The sequence below is a fragment of the Poecile atricapillus genome, chromosome 2 (genome assembly GCF_030490865.1).
Source record: "Poecile atricapillus isolate bPoeAtr1 chromosome 2, bPoeAtr1.hap1, whole genome shotgun sequence".
Taxonomy (NCBI): Eukaryota; Metazoa; Chordata; class Aves; order Passeriformes; family Paridae; genus Poecile; species Poecile atricapillus.
The window spans coordinates 142,507,160-142,523,948 of NC_081250.1; the positions used below are offsets into that span (position 1 = coordinate 142,507,160).

Below are 16,789 nucleotides of genomic sequence, written 5' to 3' on the forward strand. Positions count from 1 at the left end.
TATCTCTTATATAAAGTCAGCTAACATTCAAGAGCAGTCTGGCTTTCTACCAGTGTAATTATTGACTCACCTATATGGAAGGACAGTTAAGAGACAACTCACCTGTTCTGGGTAACACTTACAAAATTTTAAAATTTCAAGAAACTCCCCACCCCAGAATTTATTTTGCTTGTCCCTAGATTCACAGTTTTTAGGCAGGAGGGGAAGGACAAGTTTCAACCTGCAGACCGAGAGCTGCTGAAAGCACATTTCAGACCCAGCTGGGAAGATCTCAGTGCAGGAAAAGGAAGCAGGAAGTCTTCTGTACAAGCTCCCTATCATTGTTCCAAAGCCTGGTGGGGTTTGCACTTGGCCAAGTAAAAACCCTTAGTGATGGCAATGCTGCAGCTAGCCGTGCTGCATGTTTCCATCAAAAGAGTGATGAAACCCCTGTGACAAGGTGGTGGTGGGAGAGCAACAGGAGCATGAGATACAGCTGCTAAAAAAGACAAACTGCCTTTCAGGAAAATTCCCTTTTTCTTCTCACTCATCCTTAGTTTTCTATTATTGCCAAGTGTCCTTCCCCCCCGAAAACAACTCACGCCACTATCTCACAGTCTGATCAATAAAATAAGGTTTAGGAGATTACTGGCTGTTAAAAAAAAGAAGAGAAAAAGTAGAAGAAAGGAAGAACAGTGAGAAATGTTAATAGTTAGGGAACATTTACATAATGGCTTTTTTATATTATTCCAAAAGATTCTAGAAAATTTTATGGGTATCTGCACAAGTTAAAAAGTACTGTTAAAAGTATCAGTGCTGCTAAAAAGAAAAAGTTAGCAGTAAGGGCTCTATTTTAAAACATGATTGACTTTGCACAAACAGCTTTAAGGCTTTTGTATAAGAACATTAGACAGCAGCTTCAGAATATGATTTAAATGACACATAGTAATTGTATCCTGGTAGTCAAGTAGGTACCAGGAATAGATTAGAGGGACAGGATTATTACAGTAGAAAGTCCTATTGCTGTTCAATCTTTGTCAGCGAGCACAGCTCAGAAGGCTCTTTACAGTACAGTATGAAGCAAGTTACCTTTCTTTGCTTTCTTCTGTAGCTTCAGTGTATCAGACGATTTCTTTTTTATCTCTTGGCGGGCTTTTTTGTATTCTAAAAAACACACACAATCCCCATTATCAATATAATCAATGTCAAAATGAATGTTTTTCACAGAAAAGGCTACATTTAAAGACATTAGACTACAAACTTTTAGAGAACAGCTACTGTTAAACAAAGCAGCTTAGAGCTCACATTTTTTAAAGCCTATAGATTTGGCTTAATATAACATTTTAGGGTGTGAGCACATTCGCATACCAAAATCTTTCCTAAGTAAACAAAGCCTTTACAGAAATAACAACTGAGAACACACTACAAAATTAGAGTGCTTTTCATTTCATCCACTCTCAGGAATGGAAAACAGAGATGACAGGTTTCTCAAAACATCTGTGTTCATAAAACAGCTATCCAGAAATGGCAAGGCAGAGAATATCCTGTGATCTCTCTCCAGCATGAGAGTCAGGCAGAGGAAGAGGGTGCTAAAACTCTGCCCAAGGAAGGGTCACATTGCCAGCTCCTTCTGATTAAGTGGAGCACACTGCACTTGTCCTCATTCTCAGATGAGCTGCACATCCAAGGAGAATTAAAATCCCAGAACAAAATTTTCAACTTCTAGTGCAAGAACACTAAAGGTACAGATATGAAAACTGACCCTTAAAAAGAAATAAATAAAAGGTATGTATGCATATATATACATGTACACGTACACCTTAACAAATGAGATGTGTTACTACTCTTCTGTAGATGGAAAAACAGAAGCAGATTGATGGCAGGCATAGGAACTGTACTGAAGCCAACTGCACTCCCAACACCCAAGTGTGCCCAGTAAACTCTAAATCTCATTGCCACTTTGGCCTGGGTCACCCTTGCTGGCACGACCCACTCCTTCCCATCAGTTCCCATGGTGCTGCTGCTTCTTTCAGACATAACAAAAGTCTTGAAGTTTCAAGGGTCAGTCAGTGGTGAACTGCAATCTGCTTTCAGCCTCTGTGCTAGAGGGCCACCACTCCCAGGATAAGTTTTGCAAAGCCAAAGGCATCTACCAACATGTGCTTGCTGTGCAAGACATGGCTGCCTGCTGCTCACTCCCCCAGGAAAGCCTCTGGAGCCATCACCCCCACTGCAGCCTGGGCATCCCATGTGCCATAGCAGAGCTCTCCTGCTCCCCAGGTGCACTTTCTGTCTGGCATCAGGTATAAAATAACGAGGCTCAGTGTTTTGCAGGGCTGTGCATTCTCTGGAGGATGCTCTGGCTGAGGCATAACATGATCTTACAAGCTGCTTTTAATGACACCCCAAGGCTTTGCAGGGATAGATGTGGCATCTCCAATCCTCAGTTCGTACGGGGAAAGTGGGCTTACAGAGTTAGACCAAGTCAATGCTTACCAGCTTGGAAAAATAACCCAGCCCCAGGGGTCCAGCAAACTAAACCTTCAAAATGTGTACAGCAAGGGTTCGAATTTTGTTAAGCACTTTGGGAGAGGAGTGTTTTAGAAGAGAAAAACCACTTCACATATTTAAGCATGTCATTCATTTCCCCAGTAAAACATAAAAAGAGGAAGCAAAACTGGTATTACAATCTTACTCCTATTAAAGCATTCTTCCTCTGTAACTACCTTTTGCATGGTCTTTATCCAGCTGATTGGCCACTTTCTTCCACTCTTCCATCTGTTCTTGAAGTGGGTTTATCAGACAGTCAATTAAAGCACTAATTTTGTTGAAAAAACACAAAGAGCAATCAAATCCTGCAGATGCCCCTATTCTTACAGAGAGAACCAAGGTCAATATTGGAGTATTTTTACTTTTTGCTGTGACAGCTACCAGCGTCACAATGTAAATATCAGAACATAAAAATGTTTACACTAGAGAAAGCTAAAGAAAAAAGTAGATTAAAAAAGCAAGCAAAATGAAAAAAAACCAAAACAAAAAAACCCACAAAAAAACACCCCATAAGACTGACATCACAAGATAACCAGAAATACAAAAGCTCCAGACAGTGAGGAACAGTGTAAAGCAGAGGAGTGACCCAAAGCAGTTCAGTGTAAACAGATCCTACTCAACAGTCGTGCAATTTAAATGGAAGCTCTGGAGACCAGAAAGGTTCGTGCAGCCATGGAGATTATAAACTTAAATAGCACATGTATATACACAAGAAGACAAAGCAGCTGTACAAAAGAACAATATCCTGCCAACTGATGTGCCTCACCTCACCTCACACTGGTGGAGTCCATGATACAGCACCAGTAATGCTCCACTAATTAATAAGACTGGGATCAAACCATTTAAACAGCTAACTCTGTGGAAACTGGAGACTAGAATTCATGGCAAATTTCATAACTAACTTTATTTTAAAGCAACCACAGAATAATCACAGAATGTCTTGGATAGGAAGGGACCTTAAAGGTCATCTGGTTCCAAACCACCCTGTCATGGTCAAGGACACCTTCCACTAGACTGGGCTGTTTATACCATCCAGCCTGCCTGTGAACACTTTCAAGGATGGGGAAAAAGGGGAAAAAACATGTCAGGTCATCAGGCAAAGGGTGAAGCATCATTTTTGTCGTGTAGAACTTTTAAGTCTGGTTAAAAAAGGAACACATGCAAACTACTATTGACTACAGAAGCTGGTTGGTTTTGTACAGCCTAGGCTGCACATGAGTTAATCTCTCTTAGTACCTCTGCAGTCCAACTGCAAAAACAGGATGAGAGAATTTGCATTTCCTATACTGCTCTGCTGAGGGTTTTTCTCTTGGCTGCAAGCTATTTGGGCCCTGCAGTAAGCTGAGGAAGCAGCACATTTGCTGCTGCTCATTTAAAACTTAGTGACAAAGCTTAAAGTCCTGAAACAAAGACAGGTCAGTTGGTCACATCAGCAGCCGCCTGATCAGTGCTGAGCAACAGGGACTGACAGTGGGAATTTGCAGAATTCAGAGGTGATTTGAGGTGAACTGGCCCAGCCCCATAATGTGCAGTGAAACCCTGCATGTTCACAGCACCTAATGTGCTGCAGGGAGAAAACAACTGCTGCTCTCAGTGACATGGGCAGAGGTCACCTGAGAAGCCAATGCTGATGAACAGCTTTATATGTTCCCCAGCAGCACATGAAAGAGGAACCTCCAGTGCTCCAGGTATGGAGCCACTCACCTTGAGAACTGCCGGAGTTTGGACTCTATACTTCTGTGCCTCATACACATCCTGGTGAGAGCAGACCCAATCTCTCTGGTACCACCTGAAAAACAAAAACCAAAAGGCAGGTGAGATTCCTGATGAGATTCCTGCCCGTGGTGTAGAGTCGTAACAACCAGAAGGTCGGCGCCAAGCCTTCCAGAGCGACTGTAGAACATTAACTGATTAATATTTTACAATACTTTAGTATTAAGTTATTAAGTGCAGACTCGACTAAGCTATTAATGGGGCAGATCTCAGTGCTGTCTGTCACACCAGGAAGAGACTAATTCCTTTTCATGTAGAGACCAGAACCAAGCAATCAAACACAATTAAACCACAGTTCTTCCAGGCAGTTTTCTGTGCCACGAGGCTCAACCCTGTAGCAGAAGACTTGAAATAAAAGGGTTTGAGATGTCAAAAGCCAAGTAGCACAGCCGTCAAGGGAGTGGGCATCCGTGAACAAATTATTTCCACATTTTAGAAACAGGCCGAGGGGATTCGATGCAATTTTCCCATCCCTAGATTCTTCAGGCCCAACGCCCCAAAGGGGTTTGGCCGCTCCAGAGCCCGGCCCGGCGCGCTCCCGGCATCGCCAGCAGGTGGCGCGATTCGCCTCCGCCCCACAGGCGGCACGGAGCGAGCACCCGGGGCTCCTCCCGGGGCTCCCCGCCCCACAGGCGGCACGGAGCGAGCACCCGGGGCTCCTCCCGGGGCTCCCCGCCCCACAGGCGGCACGGAGCGAGCGCTCGGGAGGGGGGCTCCTCCCGGGGCTCCTCGCCCCACAGGCGGCACGGAGCGAGCACCCGGGGCTCCTCCCGAGCCTGCCCGCCCCACAGGCGGCACGGAGCGAGCGCCTGGGAGGGGGGCTCCTCCCGGGGCTCCTCCCGAGCCTGCCCGCCCCACAGGCGGCACGGAGCGAGCGCCTGGGAGGGGGGCTCCTCCCGGGGCTCCTCCCGAGCTCCCCGCCCGCAGCGCGCAGCCCTTCCCGCCCCGCTGCCATCAGCTACACCGGCTCCCATCAGCCAACTAAATCTCCGTGTAACTTTGTTTTGTTTAGGGTTAGTTTTGGTACTTGCTTAGTTCCCATTTGCAAGTCAAATCTACTACTTCAGGAGACAAACATGAACCTTCTTACGAACTGTTTCCAAACTGTAGCGCTCTCTGGAACAGTGCATATATCAGCACCTATTCAGAAGTCTTATTTGATTATTAATAGAACCTTAGACTTGTATCATAGAGTAAAATCTTCCCTAGGCTTTAAAAATAGTATTGCTCAAGTAAAAAAAAGAAAATCTTCCTAAGAAACTTTAACGTTTTTGATAATTTTGATTATTTTAAACACGAAAATCAAGTCACCATCTTCTTGCATCCTTGCAGAATTAAATTCCATGCCCATGAAATGGCTCTGGAACAGACATCAAATAACTGCAACTAATTGCGGCTATTTGGTATTGTTCAAAAAGATAAACAGAAACTCCTTTGACACTTGCCTGATTACTCACGTTTTTATAAGGAGCTTCTGAAATAAAATTATTTGGTAACATCAAAGAGCTGTAGTCTTATTGCGTACAGGTAGGAAAAGCACGCGGACTCCAGGCTGGATCTGTACCCATCTCTTTCAGTGATGCTACACTTGCACAAGTGAGACAGACACCAGTAATTCAAAAAGCAATACAGAAGATGGGGAGAAGTGTAACAGAGAGAAAGCAAGTGGAGAGAGAGGACAACATCCACAACAAAGAGTGTATCTCTGTCCCAAAACATGGGCATTTTTCTCTGGATCTGCTGCCAAATAAAAGTAATTTTATTTCAGAGACTAATGTGGTACACAACTGCATCAGCAGAGAACAAATGAACCAAAAAATTTCACCGGCTACTAGCATTGAGTTTAAACAAAAGTTAGGCTTTTAAGGTTGAAAACTGACTAGAATACTGGAATATTTAGGACCATCAATGGTTAAGTAACACTGTTTTCCTAAGTCTGTTGTATGAAAAAAAGAAGGGTCGTATCAGAACAATAAAAAGGAAATAAGGCACCATATGTTTGGGGAGACTAGGAAACAAGGGTCAGTTACTATTAATATTAAATTCCAAGGTAACAGAATTTCAACCGAAACACAATCAACCAAAGTACAAATATATCCCCTCAACACGTAGTGCAGATGGATGAGCAAGGTCAGTAGAACAGCCAACAAAGTTCAGAGTGAAAAAAAAAAGAAAACAAGCCACAACAAAATAAATTAAACCTGATATAATGAGGTTTTTTCTACAGAGAAGAACCAAACGTGGTTGGTGATGAGTGGGCTACTGGTTCTTCCCACCTTTTGAAACTTTATTTTATCCATAAGTGTTCACAAGAACATCAAAGGATGAGGTGTTAATTTTATTCTGTGAATGAAGACTTTCTAATGAAGTGAAGGTAAGAGGAACAGAAATGGTTTTGAGAAATCTTTGATGTCCCTTCTGGAAACAAGGTGTTGCTGAAGATGGGTTGAGGATTCTGCTTGGAAAGAAGAATGAGGGGTGCTGCTGAAAAGTTTGGGAGAGCTGAGCTGAACCCAGGGAGTGGGTTGGGGCTGGCAAAGGTCACCCAACTGAAGAGAGGACAGTACCAGCCCTTCTTGTCTCACAGCTGAATCCCACTGCTTCTCCTCAACGTATGAACAACCCCGACAGCACCAGAGTTAAACAGAGCTTTACTTCCCTGTTCCAAATTATATTAACTGTCAAGGATACAAATGCTTCCTAAGAAAGTTTAAAAAAAGTTAAATACAAGCCTCTCACCACCCCTTGATTTATTGAGCTGGAAGACCATGGCCATCACCAATGCATTCAGCTGTTCTTCCAGGAACACCCGCAGTGCATAGGGTTTATCTCAGCTTTCAGAAGGTTATTGTGAGGGCTGGTTCCCACCAGCAGAACTACACTGATGCTCCTGGCTCCAAAGGTCTGGGATCAGCTGGCTACACAAACTGGCAGGAGGGAACCACCTTGTACCACCACACTGGTTTGAAAATATCCAAATGTAACAAGGGATGGTAACTTGAATTTGTTTCTTTTATCCAATACCAGCTGCAGTGGACTGACATATGCTTTATATAAATTACAGTTTGATGAGTAGTTTGCTCACAGCTGGAGCGGGCAGTCAATGTGTGCACTCTGCACAAACAGCATTAATGCGTGTGCTGGTCCTGGTACTGGCTATGCACCTGAGCCATCAAAACCTAGTAACCTTATTGCAGTGGGCAATGCCACACAAAACCTGCTGCAGCTTCCAAACTGATTTATAGTTTATCTTTTCAAAACCTGCTCCATAGGTGACCAATTGCCTACTGGCTCACGTATGTTACCATGAGCCAGGTAGACAAAAGACCTGTGGAGATAACTTCTTTTTCAGTGCTATCAGCCCACAGATGTGGTAGAAAGAAGAGCATCTGACAGAGGAGTGTGTCAGGAATATGCCAAATGCACTATCCATCTATACTCATAAGCAGGTCCCTGGAAGGAACTCATGACATCCTCCAGCAGCTGTAATTGCCCAAACAGAAATACTGAGGTCATACTAACAAACTTTTTACCAAACCACGAGTGTGTTGGGTGGGTGACCTGGGCTCCATTCACCGCCCTGCAGCTCTGCAAGTAAAACTGCTGTGCCTTGGGCTCTCAGTTTATAAAATGAGGCCATGAATTATCTGCTTCTCTGACATACTATAATAATTCATCCAGTACGGCAAACAATGCCTGGGAACAGCGTAAAGTAATACTACAAAACCGGAGATGAGAGCTGTATTCATCAGAATTCCCACTCACAGAAAGTGGCTTAACAAAATGCTACTGTCAAATTTGATTAGAAAGTGGGTGATAACATCAGCCTTATTTCTCATAAGTAAAAGGCAACTCTGCAAGGCAATACATGCCTTCACTCTCACCTTCCCTGCTTTCCCCTTTCCTGCCTAAGCCCGTAAAAGACTGCAAACTTTTTTCATGTGAGATAATTAACCAGAAGTTTGTGGACCACGACACTACAGTGAGTCCACTATAAAGGCATAAATTATTTCTTTCGATCCTTGCTTGTCATTCAGTATCACAGAGAGACAACAGGGAGAGATTGTAGGAAAGAGACTCAATTGTTTTATGGGAGTCATTATGTTTGCATTTAATGATGATCATATATCAAGGAAATTATTATTTGATGAAATGTGCAGCTGTACAACTGCATGGCCTCTGTATACTCCAAACAACTTGCTACAATCGACCTCTTATATTCCTCTTCTCACTTCACTGTTGAGCAACTCCAGCAGGCTCCAAAGATGCTGCCTTTCAGGAATTGCCTTTAAGGTTCCTACTTACTGATGAGCTCACCTTTATCTTCAAGGCCAAAGTCTAAACATGCCAGCCACTTCCCTCTTTCCCAAAAAGGAGAAAATTATGAAAAATGGGTGTAATATTTTTGTAATTTCACAGTTATCAGAAGAGGCTTCCATTTTTGAGTAAAGATTAAAGCAGGAGCAGAATAGAGACTGGATTATTAAATGCAGTTCTGAACATGGAGGTTATGACAAATGACTACCAGTAGGACATTTTAAGCTAATGGCCATTTACTCAACATTTATCCAAACTCATGCTGCTAGAAGAGCAAGCAGTTTCCATCATTGATTATGTGGGGCACAGACCTTGATCTTGCCAAACTTTTCTATGCCTCCATGAAACTCAAGGATGATAGGATGAGCTCCAGGGCTGCAGCAAACAGAGAAAAAAGGACAGCTTTTGCTTAAAACTGACTAGCACAGGTATTACTGCTGGGACAGAAAGTGGAGCTATGGCAGCTCTCAGTGTTCATGGTGTCAACAGTCTCCAGGTAAGGCATGTAAGTTGGAAAAAAACATCAAAAACTGCAGACAACAGACAGATGTTGTTCAGCATCCACCAGGCAGGAAAAGAAAACAGGACACCCTTATTCCTACAGCTGTGAGCCTTTCTGAGCAGCATTTGGTTAAGTCTCTGAAGGCAGCTGCTCAAAATCAGAAAAAAAAATAAATTCCTGAAGTTTGTTTTTTTTTTAAAATTAATTTAGACATCTCTTAGTGAAGACTGGACAACAAATGCAGATTCAAGGTCAAACTCACGTATGAATTTCAGGTTAACCAAATTTAATAAAACAGCTGTGGCAGGCCATTTTCATATACCACACATCTGCAGTTGTCATTGCAGAGGAACAGACTGCTATGCAGTTTGGTTGAGTGCCCTTTTGGGCAAATTACTTGGAAAACATTTACAGAGGCCTGCTATGAAGTTCTCTGTCACATTTGCCAGAGCCCCACACAGTCCAGCTGAGAGGAAAATGCAGTGGGTGGCTTATTTTCTCATTTGCAGAAGAAACTAGCACTTGTTCATGGATGGGACTAGCAGGATCTCAAATTGCATTGTCATTGATCTTAGAGGACAAAGAGTTGAGAAGAGTGGTAGTGGCAGCTAGTTAAAGCAGCAAAGAAGCCAAAGGAACAGGAGCCCACAGTCTGCCCTGGTAACCACCAGCTTTTGGAAGTCCTTGTAACAGACTATGACCATGTTCCAGTCACTTGGTTAAAGAATGCACAAGGAAGCTCTTGTAACTTCTGATCTTGCTCATTCCTTCAGTGAGCAGCATTTTTGCCTACTTTAGCTGTTCATCTAGCTTAGCACTGGGCAAAATCCTTGCCTCATGGGAGTCAACATAAGCATTGCCATTAAAGAAGCAGGATCAGAATTTCACCCACGCACACAGAGGTCACTACATAGTCCATTCAACATATAAACATGGGCATGAACCAGCCCTGCTATGATCTCTGGACAGTTTGGGTTTAGTCAGCCTTCAGTGCATGAATGCAAAGCTCACCCATGGTTCTCTGCTTTGAAAGAGGGTGCCACACACAGGTGGATAAAAGTGCTTTGGGAAGGCTTAAGTTATAGGATGCATCACTTCAATTTCTGAAACTGAGAAACTAAGTCTGTCATTGATTCACAAACTTGTGAAGAGGCGCACAAAATGCATCACTGAACCATGACATCCTGCCAGAGAGCAGCAGATATTCAGGCAGAAGTGTTTCCCAGGAACAAAATGCTCAAGTTTGAGATGTTTGTGTCGGGAGTGCAAGCTGGCTTGCTCCCTCCTCCTCTCTCTTTCACAAACGGTGTTGCCAGCACAGACAGAATTTTGCTTCTGGTGATTTCTTCCAAGAATTCATATCCATCCCTCCTTACAGGTGCCTGTTGCTCATTTTTATGAACCTAGAATTCTGCATCAAGTTTTTAATGCCACAAAACCAAAGCATGATTAAAACCATATTTGTTTAGAAGACCAAATGCCACAATAGTGTTTTCCATTATTTACATTTTATTCTTTAGAATACAAATAGTTTCAGTACTAAAAACATACAGGGTCTGCTAAATATCTGTACTCACAATCAAGCTGTCCACAAATATTGCCCATACCTTTTCCCCATTTATTTTCAGATTTATAGCAAAATGTATTTCCAGAAACAGTCTATGCATAGCTCAGTAAACGTAACAGTCTTAATCTGAGTAGATCCAACTGCTTTACTCCAGCTGCTACACTCATCGACAGCTCAAGGAAAGCAAGCAATATGAGCACCAAGCTGGTGCTCTCAATAAAAACTGGAACACGCTAATAAAAAGAACTCTGTAAGGAAAAAAATTCCTGAAACTGAAGAACACCAGGCCAACCCTGTGTGCTAATCTGGAGTAACTCCTCACCTGTGCAGAATCCCAGAGCCAAGCTGACAGCCAAAGGGCACATAAAGGCCAGCTCCACCAGCCAGGGCCACTCGTGCTCTGAGGACCACACTCATGCTCATGCTCCAGACAGTGGAAAGTGGAGATCTGGTTGAGGCCTGTTCAGATAGCCAGACTCGCTGATCTCCATACCTCCATTAATCTGGCTCTAAATGAACACTTAATGTCAGCCCAATGTGTGAAGAAGGCAGTAATTCAAGATACTTATGTTCTTTAGAAGTACAGCTCTTTATTTTGCCTGGGCCCAGCGATGAACTGCGATGTAATCTGATTAGATTACAGCAATATTCAATGAGGGGAAGGGATAATACACTTACAGCAAATGGCTTGGAACACCAACTGCAATTCCACTGCACGCTTGGCAAAACACATACTGCTTATTTTGAACTGACAACTTCCATAGAGGCTCTAAAAAGCCTCAAGGTCTTTCTCCTCTTTATGTTTAGTTACTGGCCTCACAAACACCCCTGGCCCCAAAAGCCGCTTAACTCAGGTGTCCCAATCACCTGTGCTGCTGATCCCAATCCAGCAAGGATTTCAGATACCACCAAATGTCTGCTGCCTCTGAAACACAAAATCAAGCACCGCCAGGACAAGCAGGTGCAAAAAGCAGAAGAAAAGTTTATTTTTAAATCCAAGTCAGCAGATCTAACTGAAACCCCACAGCAAGCAAATCTGCAAAATAAGGCAGTGCTATTTTTACATGCTGTCACTTCTTCCAGCAGAGCATACTTCCTTAGTGAACTGAGGGCAAGATTATGAGAGTACAAAGGCAGGTAGAAATCATTCAAACCACCTTAAGAAATTATCAGTTCAAGACATTTTGGAGAATGTCTGTTATTTTTCAATTAGTTATACAGAGATACATCATCATCAACCCATCAAAAGGCTCAATGCACACCTAAGCACTGAGTGCAACATCTCAGGTCCTGGGTGCAAGGGAAAGTTCTGTCCCTGCCCCAGGTACTCAGGGGTATGGTTTCCTCTCCTGGGGCAATCTCATGCTTTTGCTCAGGGTTAATAATCCCTAACTGCAGCAGGCACATGGAGAACCTGTACACCTCTTTAACCAAGAGGCAGATAGCAAAAGGGTAGCAGGAATTCAGGGCCCTAGTGTTTAGTTATCAAGATTGCCTCAAAGCTCATAGTGCTCATAAAGACTATTGTGCTGTTTATCAGGTCAGCTCTCTAACAGTTAACCTGCTTTGTCCTCACTTATGGGCTGCTTTTATTTTAAATTTGGCTGCATCCCACTAATTTTCAACTTCGGCTTCCTCAGCCTTACCAAAATATACTGAATTTTCACAAAGGCAAAGAAGAATGTCACCACATGGGTTTGACACCAGCTGGCTGTTTGAGCCTGACGTACAAAGGAATTTGATACACAACAGTGAACCCAACTTAAAAAAAAAAGGTATATTCTACCTGTTACAGAAAGTGATATGAGGACAGCCATCTCCAAGCAGAGGAACTAGAGGTCCTTGTGCTTTTGGCCTGAAGCTCAGTAAGCACATGTTCTTAAAAACACAGCAAACTGAACTTTTGAATTTAGAAAAAGTACATTTTCTCCTTGTAAGCAGCAAGTGAAGTTCACAGAAGGCTGCACGCATAGGTGAGACATCTTACAAGCACAGGGCTGGGCTCACCAGATCTTTGGCTGCTTTGAATACACAGATTCACATGCTCTGCAGGCAAACTCCTGCTTACCCCGTGAATCCTTCCAAACAATCTATTCTGTTGGGCTGCATTTGAAGTGTGCCTGCTTAAACTCTGAAGAGTGCAGCAGGGGAAAAGCTTTGATTCTCTGAGTCACAAAAAGAAAAAGGCACATCTTTGCAGAAAAGCTCAAATGAAGCTCCCTTGGTGTACAGCATGACAAGCACAGCATACAGCAGGACACTCAGCAACGCTGACTGGCATGCAAACATCAAGGGCATACTTATCTTCTGCAAGGGCAGAGTAACTGCATTTCTTCTTGCAAACAAGCTCTGTTGAACTCTAGTGAACACACCTCGACCCCTGAAACAGCAGACGCACCTAATCTGGCTGGACGTGCCTGCTGTGACCCACACACCAGGTTTGTAAGACCTGGCCAGGAAGGCCAAGCTTTGAAATATCACTCCATCACCCTTAGTAGTGAGAACAACTGCAAGAAGCTTCAGAAAGCCAGGACCTGAATCAATGACAAAGACTAGAAATCAAAAGACAGAAGAAAAGCAAAAATTAATTAAGAACAGGGCTTTATAAATCCTGAAATTTAAACCTTGAAAGAGGAGCAGAAGCTAGCCTTCTCCATGACTTTATCCATTCTCTCCTGCAGTGCAGAACACCTTTACAACCACCTCTCACTGAACAGCCCCCACAGAGAGGGGCAGGAGGGTATTCACACCTCACACAGGACAAACATTCACTGCACTATTACTACTCTAGCGAAACCTGCTCATCTTACAGTCCTTGATGACTAGACCAGCTGGGGCTGTGCAGCTTTAAAGAACGCTGCAATCCACATACAAAGTGCTGCTAAAGCTTTAGCAGTAGCATATAAACCTATGTTAACACTCTTCCTAGGGGATGCCCCTCTTTCCAGAGGAGGGAAGTCCCTGCTCCCCTCCAAAGACTGATGTAACACCTTTGGTTATTCGTCCTTCCTTTCAGTATCTCATTCAGCAAAAACCAGACACAAGACTGGGAGTGACCTGGGGAGGCTGTCTGGTCTGCTCACCGCCCACTAAAGGCAGGCTCAACTTCCATGAGGTTTCTGAGGGTCTGTCCAGTCCAGGTTTTGAGTGCTTCCAGGGGTGGAGATTCCTGGACTTCTCTTCCATTTGCTGATTAGTGCTACTGTGAAAATTATTTTCCTTATCTAAAACACAGAGTCCACTGTCCCAGCAGTTCAAACATACAGTTTTCCAAGCATCCCTGGCACTGCTTTGTCAACATAACACAGCAAATATATGTGGAAAGTGTTTATTTGTTTTATGCAAGTAAAATCTTTGATATCAAAGGAATGTGAACACCCACCATAAGTACACAAACCAGCACTGTCACAACCTAGTCTATTGAAAAATGAAGTCTGTGGCATTTTGAAAATTACACAAAACCAATTAAAGTTTACCCACAAAAAGCAGCTGGCCCAATTGCTAAGTTGCTTCATTTCTTCAGGTTTCTCAAAAAAACCCCACAAAAACCAAAAAACAAAAACCTAACAGTGCTTTACAATTAAGTTGATTTTAGCAGAGAAATGTTCATCTGGTCATTTGACATCTCTGGTAATGCAGGAAATCCATCTGAACCTCACAACTCCTTGCACGCTCTGATGCTCCCTTGTTCTTCCAACAGATCTCATCAACCTGCACCTACAAAACAGCTGGCTGTGACCTACTGCTATTAATTTGGCCATTAAAGACAAGAGTAGGTGCCAAATTTGGATGGAGGATTTCTGACTTAGGTTTTAAGTATTGTAATGCACAGAACTAGCCTATAAATCACGAGTGTAGAGAAAGTGCTCAGAAAGGGTCACCTCCTATTTAGAATTTATTAACTGTGTTCCCCCAGAGACTACCCTGATTTAGCACCATGTAACCCACATTCAAATATTTCACAGTGCTACATGAATGGTTTCCCCTTACTTGCACCCTGCTCAGCCATGTGAAGCCGGATCAATTCCACCAGCTCTTCTCCCAAAGACAGTCAGCCTGAGGACAGGTCACTCAGAAATTACACACACAAACATGCACACACAGTGTGTCTGAGAAAACTCAAATTTGTATTACTGTGCTGGACATGCTGAGAAAAGTCTTGGAGCACTCAACTACTGCCATGTGGTCTCAAAGGCAGCTTGTAACATGAAGAGCCAACAGAGATGACGACATTTTAGGCTGATAACTGAAGTGAGAACCCCCAGGTTTTGGAAGCTTTCAGTCCTGGGCTCTAGTCCCAAATCACCAAGTGTAAGCTTGACTGAAATCCACCTGCTTCTACCTAGCTCAGTCCTAGACTGAAAGGTTTAAATCTTGCAAGACAATGAAAAATACAGGCCGCAGAATAAGGATGCAGCTGCTCTGAAAAGCTGGGCAGGGAAGAGGGAGTTACTGAAGTGCCTACCTTCCCCTCATGGGTAGGCAGTAATGCTTTAAGGCACTGACTCATGAGCAGTGTTTTTCAAGACAATGGTGTGTAACCTACCACAAGTCCACAGGCCCTGCAAAGCTCAGGATGCAACACAACAGTGTTGAAATTGTAGCAACCAAATGTTGTACAGAGCAAAGCATTTTTCACCTTGTACCCACCAACCTCCATGTGAGCTGCTCAACAACACTCCTATCCCTGTATTTAGCATCTGCACTGAGAAGTAATTTATGGTTTTATTTAAGGAGAGTTTCTTGAAGGGGGCAAAGGTGCCTCAAATTGTTTTCCCCAGAGTAAAGTGCATCAGCAGACAGTTCCTGAGGAGCAGCTAACACCCGGGTGTTTAATAACACAGTGCTGTTCTGGTTTCTTGACAGTCTCCTGGGCATTGCAGGGTCAATGCAGGCCAAAACTTTTGAAAATTTAAAGCTGCAGTTAAAAAGAAAAACACATATACTTTTCACATCATTTACAGACTAGAAACAACTTGTTCCAGAAAGAATCAATCTGTTTCTTCTGCTTGTACAAATACCCACCAACCAACTTAACCATGCTGGATAGCCAAACACTTGTACTGGTAACTAGTTTTCTTACCACAACATGCCGAAGTGGATAGGAACCTTAATAATGTGACAGAAGCAAGATTTAAAATATAATTTTTTTTTAATGTGCTCTTTTTTCATGTGGTCAACTTCTGCAGTTATGCTCTGGTAAGCGTGTCGTATCATCAGTCGTAATAGACTTCCAATGGAACACCAGTTTCTCATTTATTCCTCCCCATCCCACTTCTTCTTCAGAGTCCATTTCTATTTCAAGCATCAGTACCCAATGCCTGCAACATCTGTAGGTTGCCAAGCCAGTTTAGCTATGGAAAAATGGATACAAACTACTTGCCAACAGAACAAAATACACTCTGCACTGCAAACTGGCTAGCTTGTGATTTTTCCATCTATCTATAAATAGGGCAATGCCAACTGCTAATTAAAACAGACAGGTTCAAATGGTGCAATGCTGTAATTACAGTATGACATGTGTAAATCTCTAAATATATATTAAAAAATGAGGCTAAAAAGCCCTCCAACCCAAATGCTGTAAATGGATAAGCATTCACAGCTTTTTACACTGCATTAAACAGAACAGAGAACTGCTGATAGAGGCTTCCCTGCACAGAAGGCACGAGATATGCACCAAGAAGCACAGAAAACACAGACCATGAGATCTGTTGTTCCATGGCACTAAAGCCCCGCTCTCCTCAGGCTCCCGACGAGCCCTTGGGCTGCTGGAGTATCTGCTTGTGACGTAAGCTGACAGTAACTGCAATGCAGCACTCGCACGGGCCATGAGCATCTCTGAATTCCTTTTCAGCAGCAGCACTGCCACTCATCCCGAGTGAACTCAAGGGCATGCCTTCCACAGAAGTAATTGTCACATTTAATCTGTCCAGCTGCAATCCATTTCAGATACAACTGCTTGCAATAGGCGTTAGCCTAGATTTTTTGAACAGTTTGTTTTAACTAGGTAAAATAAATTATTCAATTAATAAGATAGCCCCCAAAGAACTGGTTTTTGAAATGGGAGAAAGGACGGTATAATTGGGTCTTGATGTAAGGAG

At 43.2% G+C, this 16,789-nt stretch overlaps 1 protein-coding gene across 16 annotated transcripts in view; it reads right to left on the reverse strand.

Moving 5' to 3' along the window:
* Positions 1-16,789, reverse strand: part of MTSS1 (MTSS I-BAR domain containing 1) — a 125,594-nt gene that overhangs the window by 30,172 nt on the left and 78,633 nt on the right. For all 16 annotated transcript variants that reach the window (XM_058833444.1, XM_058833438.1, XM_058833439.1 and 13 more), the window contains 3 exons: positions 4,234-4,318; positions 2,706-2,797; positions 1,069-1,143 (listed from right to left, as the gene is read on the reverse strand). In XM_058833444.1, the coding sequence (XP_058689427.1) occupies positions 1,069-1,143; positions 2,706-2,797; positions 4,234-4,318 (252 nt within the window). The remainder of the gene's footprint in view (positions 1-1,068; positions 1,144-2,705; positions 2,798-4,233; positions 4,319-16,789) is intronic.